This window comes from Cydia splendana, chromosome 8 (genome assembly GCF_910591565.1).
Source record: "Cydia splendana chromosome 8, ilCydSple1.2, whole genome shotgun sequence".
NCBI classification, from domain to species: Eukaryota; Metazoa; Arthropoda; class Insecta; order Lepidoptera; family Tortricidae; genus Cydia; species Cydia splendana.
Window position 1 is genome coordinate 8,071,829 of NC_085967.1, and position 14,091 is coordinate 8,085,919.

General features: G+C 37.6%; 1 protein-coding gene across 5 annotated transcripts in view; it reads right to left on the bottom strand.

Moving 5' to 3' along the window:
• LOC134792767 (RNA-binding protein Musashi homolog Rbp6) overlaps positions 1 to 14,091 on the bottom strand; it is a 574,739-nt gene that overhangs the window by 286,297 nt on the left and 274,351 nt on the right. For all 5 annotated transcript variants that reach the window (XM_063764094.1, XM_063764092.1, XM_063764093.1 and 2 more), the window contains exon 5: positions 13,436 to 13,477. In XM_063764094.1, the coding sequence (XP_063620164.1) occupies positions 13,436 to 13,477 (42 nt within the window). The remainder of the gene's footprint in view (positions 1 to 13,435; positions 13,478 to 14,091) is intronic.

The following is a 14,091-nucleotide window of genomic DNA, read 5'->3' on the forward strand; positions in this document are numbered from 1 at the left end:
CTATAGTTGTTGCATTCCTGTACATCCCCTTTGTTGTAGGTATATTTGACCGAAATAAATACCATATCTAAATTATGGATTTAAATAAAGCGATATTTGTAATAGCTTTTTACCTTATTATACAGAGTGGATTTTTTTTATATAGAATAAAAAAAATGCAGTTTTGTTTTTCTACTTAATAATAAAAGAATGTTTCCTTTTAGTAAAATGAGCTAACTTAAGGTTCTAAGGTACTTTACCTCCTGGGTCTATACATTTTTTTCTACACTGTATACTGTTACCAAAATTAAATGTTTAAAAAGTACACACACAATTACAATTTATAATTTTACGCAGAAGCCGATTCGATAAAACAATAGTCAGTATGTTATGTCATCATAAAAATAAATTGAGTAACCTGGTAACGACTAGGTACCAGACAAGAAATATTTTGTACTGACAAATTAAAAAGAAGTTTTTTTTTTTAGATTACCGTTGCAGTGTTGATCGTGCACAGATGCACATAGATTAGTGACCACTATAAGGCTGATGGCGTGATGGCGATTGGCTTTTACTCGGTAAATAAACGCAAGCTCCTGCCCGCACATTCTCATTGCTTATCGAACACAGGCGAGCTAATAGCTCAACTTAACCACCATGTAGGTGACCTTGTAATCGATAACAATTATGCACAGCCAAAGAGGGTGTTTATAATGGATTTACTGTGCGTCCGACTTGGTTAGCGAGTCGAATAACATCTCTGCATAATATTGAATCGTCAGCGATACGGATCCTGTGCTCATTAACGTAATTGATCGGCTTTCCGCTGGTCCAGAATCAATCGCACGTCCCGTCATTGATTTGCATTAATTACTGAACACCGAATGTCACATACCGTCAATGTACTCATAAAGTAAATGGTTTTGATGAACTACGCATTTGATTATAAATGAAAGCCGCGGTGTCATATTTTTGGACATAAGTATGCCATTACAATAAAGTCGTATTTTATTCGCATAGTGCAAGCATCTGACTTGACTATTAGCGTTGTTTTCTATTGATCCTATAAAAAATGCATAAATAACTATCGATTGTTTAAAATTTAATATCTGTATTAAAATAATAACCTCAGTAATTCAAGTAAGAAAACGAGTACGAAAATGTCATCATCAATATCGCGTGAGTAACGTTAAAACATGTAGTGAACCTAATACCTTCCGTCGCGAAACAAACAAGGCAAACAACAATGAGGCTCCGTTTCAAAACATACAACTTTGACATCTGCCAAACCAGAACAAACACAATCCAGCGGAAGGCGGTGGTACACACCCGGTTTAAATCAAATAACTGTATTGCTTTTAGCTTTGTAAAGCTTCAAGTGCAATAGCGTCAGTGGCGGATGTTCCCCCGTCTCTAGTCTGTAGTCTATGATATTGCTCTCCGCCCTTTACGTGTAGCAGGGGTCTGAAGACGGCAGGCGCGAGCACGCACGGCCCGCGCCCGCTCACCGCTCGCTCTGCGGAGATATCGCGAGCGTGACGCTCGACTTAACTGCTCCAGTTTATCCCTTTAATTGCCTTTTTTCTGGAGAGCCGAGAGAGAGCCGGTTCAAGCGCGCCCGCCATATCTCCTCACGTCGTAATTACGGAGACGTCTTATGATAAATCTGCCGTAATTTGCATGAGATAGCATACGCTCTCAACTTTCACGCGGTCCTTCCTACTCTTGTCGTTTATTACATTAAGGAACGTTTCCAAGAATGAGAATGAGCTATTTAACTACTAACTAGATAGCGTTAACTACGTCTTGCGGTTTTAGTGCTGGTTGAGGATTTTTCTTGTACGATAACTGTGACATAACTGGGGTGAACGAAATTTGGAGTTGAAAATGGTAATATGTATTATGTAAAGTTTTGTTCCATGTTCTGTCAAATTATTTGTTAATGACAGCCACATTTATTGTTTTTTATATTTTTATGATGAAAATAATCAAATTTTTGGCAGTCATGTCTTGACATTTTGTCCTATCTGTTGAACTTTTGTATATTTCCGTGAGCCAATTTTGCAAGTGTTTCCAAGAGAAAGAATTTTATTAGCGCACTGTGCCTTCATACAATTTTGCTCCACGGATATAAGACGGTAAGAGGCAAACAAAACAGACGGCACAATCTCCGTGTTGCAACGTAGCGGTCGAGCTGACACCCCAAGGCTCTTCGGCAATCTCGACATTTTTTCGCAGTTGCCTGTAGGTTGGTGAGCGGTGAAAATTGTAGAGTCAGCGCTGCCTGCTTGCCTTCCGCCGCCGCCTACCGCGCCGCGGCGCTGACCGCCGTACGCTGCGGACTGCGACGGCTATTTGTCGAACGATGCGCCAAAACATCGCATCGCAATCGCCGGGAAAATTATTCCTCGCCAGATTGCAACTTTTTGAAGGTGAATTTACTTTGCAGGTTGGAGTTTTATGCTCCGCGGATTGGGAATTGAGATTGTCTTATCTTCTTGGCAACCGTTTCAATGCCATTTCACGTTTCGATAATGCGGATGGGCGAGTAAAAATAAAATGCCAACAATGTTTAAAAAAAATATGTTGCTTTTATTTATGTTTTTTTCTTAGCAACCCACTGATTTTTTGATAGCTTTTTTAATACAGCGTTACGAACCGTTTAGGATCCAAACTTGATTTGCATCACACACAAAACTTTTTCCAATTTTCTCCCAACATTTTAAACGTAGTAAAAACCGTCACACGAAGCTCACAGTAAAACCTCTGGTCGATAAACTTATCTTATTACAGTGGAGTGTTCAATGATCGTTCTAGCGGACGGGCGGGCTCTTACGATGACACGTCATTAGTACCGCTTAGCTTCTGGCCCGGGACGTACTAGGCAAATAAAGTGGAGGAATAAGACTGCTTCCAGTATATGACCTGACTACTAGTGTTTTAATTACAAAATTTGCAGTTATAAGAATGAAACATCTTTTTAACTTTGTGTTATTTTGTTTTGATCCATAGGTATGTATATTAATATATGTTTTCAATGAAATATTACAAAGTTATGTGTGACATGTAAGATGATGATTATGCACTACATTTGAGACACTATGAACAGACAGAGTACAAATACGAAAACTTTATAATAAAACGACACAACCTTTTTAATTTAAGTTCGATGGTATTTATTAGCTCTGTAAATAGTGATACCTGTGCCATTATATTAGAAAATAAAAGATTGCAAACATGGCAATCGTTGTTAAAGTTTTGCTTGCACCTAACCAATATAATTAGAATTACGTCGGTGATTCAATTTATGTAGTAATTTATAAGTAAACATATTCTGACAATATGTTTTTAGGCACCTACTAAGAGTTGGTACTTAGCCCTAAGTACCTGTACTTTAATAAAAAATAATTCATGAACTTGATGACACATTCAAATAAAAAAAATCAAAACAAATCAATATTTTTATTGTTAAACAGTACAATTTTTACATAAAGGAAATGTCTGGCGGAACTCAAACTAGGCTGAGCCTGTATCATGGGGCCCTGGAGTGCAAAGCAAGTTTGACAATAAGATTATTATGCTAGATATTAACAAGAGAGCATTAACTATAGAATTTATAAAGTAATAGTAATAGGATAAAAAATAAACGCGCATGCAACTTGTATGGTGTGTGAGCGTGTGCATGTGTATGTGAGTATGTGTGTGTGTGTGTGTGTGTGTTTGTGTTTGTGTGTGCGTATGAGTACATGTATGAGAGAGTTAGTACCGGCGGATCAACTGGCGAGAAGAAGAGACTCCGCATCCTCATAAGCACGACACGAGCCACTTTTTTACAATTGTTTTTATTTTCTATAATGTACAGTTTTGGAGTTCAAGAACATAGATTAAATTAAAACGAATTCATATTTTTCACAAAAATATTTTTCTTTAATGATTATTAAAGGATATTATATGTAAAAAGGATCGCAGACCTTCTATTGTTTACCAAAAAGTTTTAAATCATAATGTATTGTTTGTCCGCTTTTTCATTAGTCATAATTTGTTTGGTTCAGAAACGCGTAACTTTTAAGGATTGTGATAAAAAGAACCAAACTTAACCTAAATAGGACAAATTTATGAAAATCCTGATAAGTTTTACGACTAATGATAATATGACAAACAATACATTATGATTATGACTTAAAACTCAAACAAAGGGAGTCTCGCAGACCCTATCAAAAAGTTCTCTATAAAACTATAGTTTTTGTTACTTACTGTCAATTAAGCTGTTTAACAGACCATGGGTATCACAATATTGATCATAGTTTTCAAAACCGGTATCTAAAATCTAAATTAGTGCTCGTAACTCACCGCCTATATTCAGTAAAAGGAGTGCCAATACTTAAGAGCGAGAGGTAGTCGTGAGCGGGTCGCTGATGAGTCTGTAACTGAGGAGCAAGCTACCCATCATCTGCGATGACACCCTATTAACCCAACGGACTGGGCTTGCTAACTTACTTTGCTAATATGTTTTGAGACGTACACCTCGTTACCATCTCGCTGTAGGCATGTTTAGCAAGTCGGTAGATTTATGTGGAACGGACATATAATGTCTCGCCGGGCCCTGTAAACTGAGAGGCTGTGTTATAGAGTTATTTATTCACTGGCGCGTGTTCCTTCAGTTAAATGCGTACATACGATGTCAGGAGTAAATTATTAAGGCTTTTCAAAATGAGCTGAATAAATTGGTAACGATTCATTAAACTACTTTAAAGAGATATTTAATGTTGTGATTCTATGCAGTACCAATTTTAATTCAATTAAAAGTCGTTAATGGCTAAAATGTTTGTTATGTATTAAGGACCCGTCGTAAATAATAATGTTGAATAAAATGTTTAAGTGGCTTTGTCCCTTTCACATTTCGTCCTCGTCACTGGTGGCCAATTTAAGTATTAATAAGACGACAAAACGTGACCCGGGCACCGGCCGCCATCCATCAGGGCCACCCGTCAAGTGGCGGGCGAGCGATTAAAAAAGTGTACCTAACCGATGTACCTAGCGGCAGATAGGGAAAGGTATTTCGGGACGCCCGGCGGTAAATGTTTTAGACAAGGGTGAGATTAAATATTAAATTTGCGGTTAGGAATTTTGGGTTGAAAAGTAACGGCGTTGAGCATGCGCAAACTTCTCTGATCCCCGGTCGTTTCAAAATCCAGTTACCATCGCTACATCCGGACTAAAAACAAAAGCATATAATTTTAACATGTTCTAGAACGGCCGGTAGACTGTAAATTAGGTAATGATTTCCATGTGTGTTAACGAATTTAGTAGTTGGGTGAATTTTGAGCGCAAATAACCCAAACATGGGCCCCGAAGTTGGTAAAGGCACGTCGTGTGCCAACGCGATAACGTAACTAATGATTGATATACTCTTACGTCTCTGTTCAAACTAATGACAGGGCGAAGGGTGTTGACTTTCAAGTTATTAATTAATACAGCTATTATTTAGACAGAAATGATTACTTACACATTCGCTCCAGTTTGGCGTTGACGGCCCTAAAAAATTTGGATGTCAATGACGTGGCTCATTGGATTAATGTACTTAGAACATTAAAAACATATTTATATTTATTTTAAGTATTGCTAGATTTAATCGATTCTTTGCATTATACCACATTTTTCACTTAATCCACGATTTCAAATATAACTCTAGTTCTATTTAAAAGCACTCAAACGACAGATAACTCGGTGGAAATGTAATCTGGCTTAAGTAGATGCGCGTTAATCAAAAGTTGCTGAAATATCACGCACGAAATAGAACTCAATCTACATAGGATGGATTAGAAACATCGCGTAGTTTAGGTACCTATGCCAGAGATGTTTTTATACAATTCCTCAATATAATTATAGATGATCCCAATGAAATGAGATTGCATTGAGAATACCTACTTGATATACTTCAAAATTTGATATAAATCATTTATTTACATATAATATATATACAGTGGTACTACTAAACGAAATTAATAACTAGCTTAAATCTAAAATAGGCCCTTGAGGCATTGTACCAAGGATGCTGGCGGCATTTCCTCGCTGTATCGCAATGCTGATACGTTGTGCGAGGTAGCCGCCAGCTCTTCGGTCACCAGTTACGTCAATATTAGTACTGTGCTAAAGTACATATTTCTCGCACTCGAACAGCGGTAGAGAAGTATTACTATCGTAAGTTTAAAATATAAACCGTTCGCCGTAGCATAGATATGACAATCGCACGCAACAAATTAAAAGAGATGTCATTAATTATTATGGGCCACAACCTGTATAAATGTATGTAAATGATTAACTCTACGCTGGAGTAATAAAACGCAAGTTTTTGAGTTTATGTTGACATGCGTAACTTACAAAATTATATCCGTCAGTTCCGGCACAAAGGGGCGCGAGTAAAAACCTTATACGACGTTGAAAGTATTAAAGTAATAGGTTGACAAGAAGTATGTTAGGAATTCATAAAATATACGAGAGAAAGCCAAGTTATGAGAAGGTCTCAACATGATTAAATGCAATTTCTTTACAAAGTATGCTCCTTGCGCCCCGTGCTGGAACTTTTGCTTTCAGCGGGCAATGTCGAAGAAGCGATTGTTTAAGTATTAAACAGCATGTTCGCATGTTTGCGTGTGTACTTGTATGAAATTATTTCCCCGTGTTTTTTTTTGTTTAGAATCCTTTAAACGATGTAGGTAAATGTTTAGATATACTATGGATGGCGTATTGATAATTTTGTTGACTAACATCGAATCTTTTGTTTTGAAACCTTAAGTTATTCAAATAATATTCGAGTAATACTTTGAGTTATATCTAGGTATTATTTGTAAGCCGCAGTGCATTACGATATTAAGTTATAGTTAGTACATATGTCATTTGTTATACTTAATTATATAGTACTCCAGGGCGCCAAGATATTAAAATTGCAGCACAGTTTCAGATCAGCATCAATGTATAACAATGCATACGTAGTCAATTGTATATTTTTTAGTTTAAGTAATGAAAAAAATTACTAGTTTTTTTTATAACCAAACCTTGTCAAAGTTATATACGTCATAAACCAATAAATTGTATCAAGATAATCTGTTTATTTATTAGCTTTGCGGAGAATTCGTAGTTGCAAATGATATGCAGCGCTGGTTGCAGCTTCACTCTGCGGTCGCGGGACTTATGCCCCGCTGGCCGGTAGTTATGAGTCCCGCCTAGCCCGTAAGTCACTCGCCGCATCTGTCCCATTCAACAGGCTTACCTTTATTAACTGCAAGATTTTAGTACTCATTTGCTGTTTTAGATAAAGTTCAGTCTTAGTTACTGTTCAGGCCTTCTGTAATGGAGTTTTATAGATAAAACTTCTCAGTAATTGCGTAGCCTGCAAGCAGTTTTACTTGACAAAATAAAATAAATAAATTATCAGGTTTTTATGTTAACAAACATACGGTAGTATTTTGATTCTGCCATATATGATTATATTCTAGTTGGACCAGGAAAACAAGTTTATTTCTTATCAACATAGAAACAAGCATATATACAAGTTTGGTCACATGTTGTCTTCGTAAGATAAATATCTAGAAAATAATGTACTTGACTGCAGTTTCTGCTTCATACGATCATACCTCGTTTACTATTCAACGGTAAGAATTGGAAACAAAAAAAGTGCTTGCATGCGCCCAACCACACCCAATTTACCGATTCCGTGAAGCACTATCGCATAAAACCTTACAATTTCATTAAATCCTCCCTAAATAGTTCTAAAGAACTTTGTTATTTGGCTGTCAGTCAGCTTTTAAAAGCCCAACAACAAAGTTAAAACGAAGTAGTTAAAAAAGAAAACACAAAATGCTTACAAAGTCGGAAGCTCGGCTCTCTTCACTTAAATTACTTGCGATTACACCGACAAAACGTTTAATGAAACACGTTAAATCGCGCCAACTGGGCCCCGCCACACCGCGCTCGCGCCGCCTGCCGCGCCCACCGCGCCGCCGCCGCGCCATTCCGCCGCGTCGCGAACAGCGCGTCGCCGTCTCGCGCCCTCTACGCGAGCCATACTTCTCCAACTTCGCCACTTACTGCGGTAGGTGCGGGTAGTTTTTCCTCAAATATCTTAGCCGTAAGGAGAGTTGGAACTACTTCTGCAAAGTCCATTAAAGAGTATAAACTCACGCCACGGTGATTACAAATGCCACCGATTTTGGCGACCGTTTCGGGCTCGATTAAAGCTTTTTAATTGAAATGACGGTGGATAAACTTTGAGTAAGCATTGATTGCTGAATAGAAACGCGATAAGTGGGTGTAGCCACGTAAAAGGTGGCGTTGAGTGGACTCATTTAGAAAGCTTTATTTGATAATGGTACCCTTCTGCTTGAATAGAAAAAGTTTTAAAGATTTTATGAAATTATTTTATTTAACAAGCAACTCAATGCACTTTTTAAGTGGATTGTTCTTGTTACCTACCCTGTTAAATGAAATTTATTATTATCGTTCTTCAACGAACACTAAATAAGTCTGCCAGTCAGAAAATCCTTAGTATGTAAAAAAGAAAACCTAGATTAAATTTAAACCGAAGCTAACAATTTGCAGACGCTGTTAAAATTAAACGAATAGATATTATTTTATGGAACGCAAGTCAGCGCGTCGTATAAATATGTAAGCGAAGGAAACGCTGACGTCTGCGTTCCGCCGCGCCGGTGCGGAAACCGCGTCAATTAACTTGGCCGCGATGACATATTAGCCTTTGTTCCCTCTCCCTCTCCGCATTCTCCAGCTTGGAACCTCCGTATAATCCAGATACAGATATCGCCCACAAGTATGCAACACCCGCGATGCACCACAAATCTTGCTATGCATTATTTTATACCCACTCGACCTGCACTTCCCCTTCGGCCCGCAATAATTTTGCCAAAAAGTTAGCGATTATAGCAAGCAGTCACCTGCCAGATGCTAGACAAATTAAGTTTCACTGAATCAAATCTAATTGAATAGACCCACTGTGAAAATACAAAGTTTAGTGACTGTCAATGTCAAACAAAGAAGATGAAAAAAGTTTTTTCTTCCAATTCCATTTTCCTTCACGATTCCTCTTTCAGTCTCTAAAAGTTTTTAAAATAAGAGGTTTTCGCAAGAGTCTCAATTATCGATAAAGACGATATTAAAAATTCGTTTGTTTTGTTCTCAGCTTCCGCTTGAGAGCGGTGTCCCCTTTTTCCATTGTTTGCGCTAGAAGGGAAAGCAGAAGCGCCGACGATAATCAGAATTTTAAATTTTCAGCCCCCCTCAATTACTGACAACGTCATCCAATTTATGATATATGCGTATTAACCACCTAATTAGGCAAAAATAGAGTGAAAATTTACATTTTGTGTAAGCAGCAACGTAATATACTAACGCACTATTCATTTGTTACTTTACAATAAGTCCTAAATTTTTATGAATGGTATCCTTGATTTTACATGGAACGGAAAAATGTATTCAGATATGTACAACCATTTAGTTAGACAATTACATTGTACCGTACGAGTAGCTCATTGCGCCCATGGCGGAATAATTTAATATAGAACGTGTCTTTAATTTTAGTTTTATTTATTGCAGTTCATAACGAGCGCCATAGATTGCTAAAAGCAGAGTGTTCACGGCACGAAAAGGCTATAGTAGGATCTAATTTCGACCGCCATTCCGAGACCCCTCGTTATCACGGGCGATCTATACACCCCGTCGAATTTCCATACCTACATAGTTGCCGTTTGGTAGTGCTGTGATGAAGGAACATGCTCTAAATTTATTCGTGAGCATTACACTGTAACATGTACGAGGCAGTGCTCCCTTAATGTATTCATGTAATTCGCATAGTCGGCATCCCCTTTGACCGGCCACGCAACACCGCACTGGCTCGGATAGAGTAATACAACGTGATGTTTTAAAACCATCCATCACGTTTAATGTCTATATTATGAAAGAAGGAGCTAGCATGCTGGCGATCTTTTTTATATAATTTGCGGTCCCTCTTGGCAAGAAGGTTGTTTCGACTTTTGATTTTACACAATTTTGGAATGATTGTACATAGTTTAATCTACAGTTTGTGCATGTGGCAATGGGATTTGATTTGAAGTTTTATATTGTATCCCCTAAACTTGGTCCGAATTTTGCCGTTTACAGAGAATAAAAGAAGTTTTCGACATAACCTACTGGCTTGATGATTTCATAATGCTCTTAATTATTTTGAGTAACTAGGTTTCCATATTATAGTAATAAAGATGAAACAATAAATTTTAATTTGATATTTAGTACAATCACAATCCACAGATCACCCGAGGCAGAGGCAGACCAAAAATGAGATGGCGAAACGACCTGGACTCATTCTGTGGCGACTGGCGGGAGCATGCACAAAGCCGTGACGAGTGGCGAAAGACAGGGGACGCCTTTGCCCAGCAGTGGGACACAATATAGGCTACAAAAAAATATAGAACAAATTCCAGCATTATATATGAAAATAACAAAACAAAATTATCAATTACACAACACACAACAGCACTAATACAAAAGCGAAAGCCGCCCAACTACCCTTATAGGGGACAAATAAAACCTCAAGTTTCAGCTACTTGAATGTAAAAACGTTGCGATGCGGCCGAGCTAGCGGCGGCGGTCGCCAATTTACATTAAATGCGGCCAGCCCCGACCAGTGATAACTCACACTTACTTACAGAAGCTACAAAACAAGTGTCCAACCGGCTCCATGGCGAATTGCCTTGCCATTGCCAATTGGGGTCGTGATTGGGATGTTTTGGACCTAATGAGAACAACATTTAATGGGCGGTTCGCTTTTTGTACTGTGAATTTAACTCGTCAAATTCAAAATTCACTAAATATGTAGTTATTTCAGTAGAATAGACTAAAACACTTCACTAGACTTTATACAGGGTGGAAAGGCACGACGATCCTTCCCGGAAGTATTAGGTCGTTTAAGTGATACAGAGACTATTGGTAATGGTAAGAATCGTTAATTGAGTAAAAAATAAAAATTGCAAAAATACTACTTTTTAACTGTGGTGATAACCCTATAGCATGTGCACATGACGGCTAGATTAAGGATCTCCGTCGGGAAAGCTCGGGACTTTACACTTTTTTCCGATCGTTGACACTATCGCAATGATGTATGAATGACGCATAAATGTCAAATAAATCAAATGCATGCAAAAATATTACAAACAATTTTATTACTTTCTTAGATAATTACTTTTTTCCAATATTTAATACTATCTTCTTTTCACATACGGTGTTCAAATGTACCTCCGTGTATTACAACGCCGCCGCAGCCCGTACCCGAGTATGTCGATGCACATGCGATATAGTGTATGCTCTTCGTCATTTATCCTCCGCAGAAAGCACCAATTAGCCTTTGTCTCATTTCGTCCGCAGTTTCACATTCCGTTTGGTTTGGTACACCATATCTTTTACACAGCCCCACAAATTTAAATAGCCACGAGCATCTAACATTTTTATTTGAAGAATATGACATTCAATAAGTATAGTTCAATGAAAATTTAATTTCAAACATCAGACGTCTTGTCTATTTCCTACCACGCAAGAAGGTTTGTTAGTTTGGTATTGAAGAAGTATTTATTCTTGATTTATTCTTAGTATTTCATTTTTGCAAGTTCATTTGGTGCAACTAAGACAACCTACTTGTTATTTTTAATTATTTTAGATAGTTTCCAATTATTCGAAAATAATTTTGTGAAACGTGTTAAGAAACTAAAACCTTTTTATCAGTCAAGGAAACCAGAGATATTTATAAGACGATTGCGTACTTTTGAGTGGTTGTCAATGTCACCATTTGAACTGTCGTTGTAAACAATGTTGTGGTTAGTATTATTAATATTAAGGAATAACATAACTATTTCATTCAAGTATTGAACAAGTGGAACCACTAAGAAAGCGAAAATCCTGCAATGATTCTTACCGTGCTGTAAGCAGACCTAAAAATGGTTAGATGGCAACAAATTAGCATAATTTCCTGTCGAATACTGATTGTTTACAAGTAAGTTCATTGACCCTGTCACCTGTTAGGGTTAGAACAAAGTAGTTTTTTGCGTGGATGTTTAAAAGGTCATAATTTAGAAACGGTTGCCCATAATAACATAGTTTCTATGGAGAAAATATAGAGCTTAGGCTAAACTATCTCCCATTTCCGGAAAGGATCGTCGTGCCTTTCCACCCTGTATAATAAGTTTCATCTTATGTAACCATTATAAAGCAATTCAATTCTAAAATTATTTATTCACCGTTTTGAAAATCGTAACGAAGTAATAGTAAATGTTGTTATGAAGTAACTTTGCACAAAATGAATTATAACCGACTGATCCCTGTACAGCTGTCATAACCTCCATACGAATAAATCTTCAAACATTCCGCAGCTGAATTCAGAATTACCTATTTTATGCGGTTTTTAACGTGGTCGCTTTGAGGAGCCCCATTTGCAACTATGTTGAACAAAACGGAATAATACTAGACGCCGTGAGCCTTTGATATTAAATTCAATTTCATGCATTTATTAATAAATAAGCTAAAATTGAAATTCTGGAATGGATGTAAAATTTGGCACGGCGGAAACGGTTGTATATAGGGGTGGATGACATTGAGTAAGGTGCCTAGCGCATGTAAGGTGCATAGGGTTCATTTAATAAAACCGGCCAAGAGCATGTCGGGTTCAGTAGTTAGTTGAAAAAAAAAATCGTCCCTACTTTACGTGTAGAGTGTGGCTTGGCACCGACTTCAAACATAACATTTGATAGCGCTTGTAAACCTGCAGGTAGCAAATATCCTTATTGAGTTGTTGCGGTGATGATGATATCAAAACAAGCAGTTTCGTATCTCTGAACAACTGATGATGCTATTTCTAAAGCTTATTAAAAACTTTCAAGGAAAACTATAGCAAACGTGATCGGTTAAGACGTTTTTAGTTTTTGCAAAAATTCTTCAACTTATATTCTAACTTTCCTTGATGCATTAGTTTGTAATAACTACATTTGAATAATAATAAATAAGTATCTATGTGCACAGATATCATAGGAAATAGAGTTGATACGTTATTACACGATTCAATCAGGGGTCGGCCTCTGATTGAATCGCATCCAGGATAAGGATGGCCTCAAGATCACCGCCCGCATACTAAATTGTTAGCCCTTAGTTATTTATGCATCGTAAGCCAACATCTTAATAGCGAGCGAGAGTTATGTCCAGCCTAAAATAATATTTTGTGTAAATGTTTGAAAATAAACAAGCAGCGTTCAAGCGGTATACTTTACCCTCATAATATGTCGTAACTTTGCAGTACAAGGTTGCCATTTTGCGGCGATTTAATGTCGGAATGAGTTTATTTACTCTAATGGCAAGTTTAAGTTTCAATTTATTGCTAAACACAATGATATTATAAATCACTTACCTTTGGATGTGCTCTTCTGGGAAAGGCCACTTTAGGATCAATCTGGAAAGAAAATTCACCATTACATTTTATGAATATTATAGTCTTTATTATGTAAATTTGTTTCAATATTAAGCGGAGTTGAAAATGAACGTGGAAACGAAATTTTCCGTCGAATCATAACATTTTACAGCGTAATTATTTTAACTAGATCGTAAGCAGAGTGAATAAAGGGTGGGAGTCACGCAACACTAATTAATGAATGTGAACTAAAAAGACTTTCTCCTGCCAACTAATCATAGGCCACACGTCGAGTTCGGGACGAGCTCGATAAATTCGCATCGCTAGCGCGGCTGCATCGTCCAGGCTCAAAATCCAGCTAGCAAAAAATCATCGGGCTGAAAATCCTGCGCCGCGGTCCTGTCACTCGATTTCGGCCCTCGTCTTTTTCATGTAACCGAGCGCTAGTATTTCATACGTAGCACTGTTTAAGCCCTCAGATTTTCTCCGGCCGCAGCCGCAGGTCTTTTTACTCGTATCGCGTCGCCGCTGACCGTTATAAACGCAAAATATAAACCTAAAGAAGCTACCTTTGACATTTTTAGAGGTAAAATGCTTCGTTTCCACTCGCGTTGATCATTTTGTCGCTTCTGCGTACTTTACATTGCAGCGGGTTT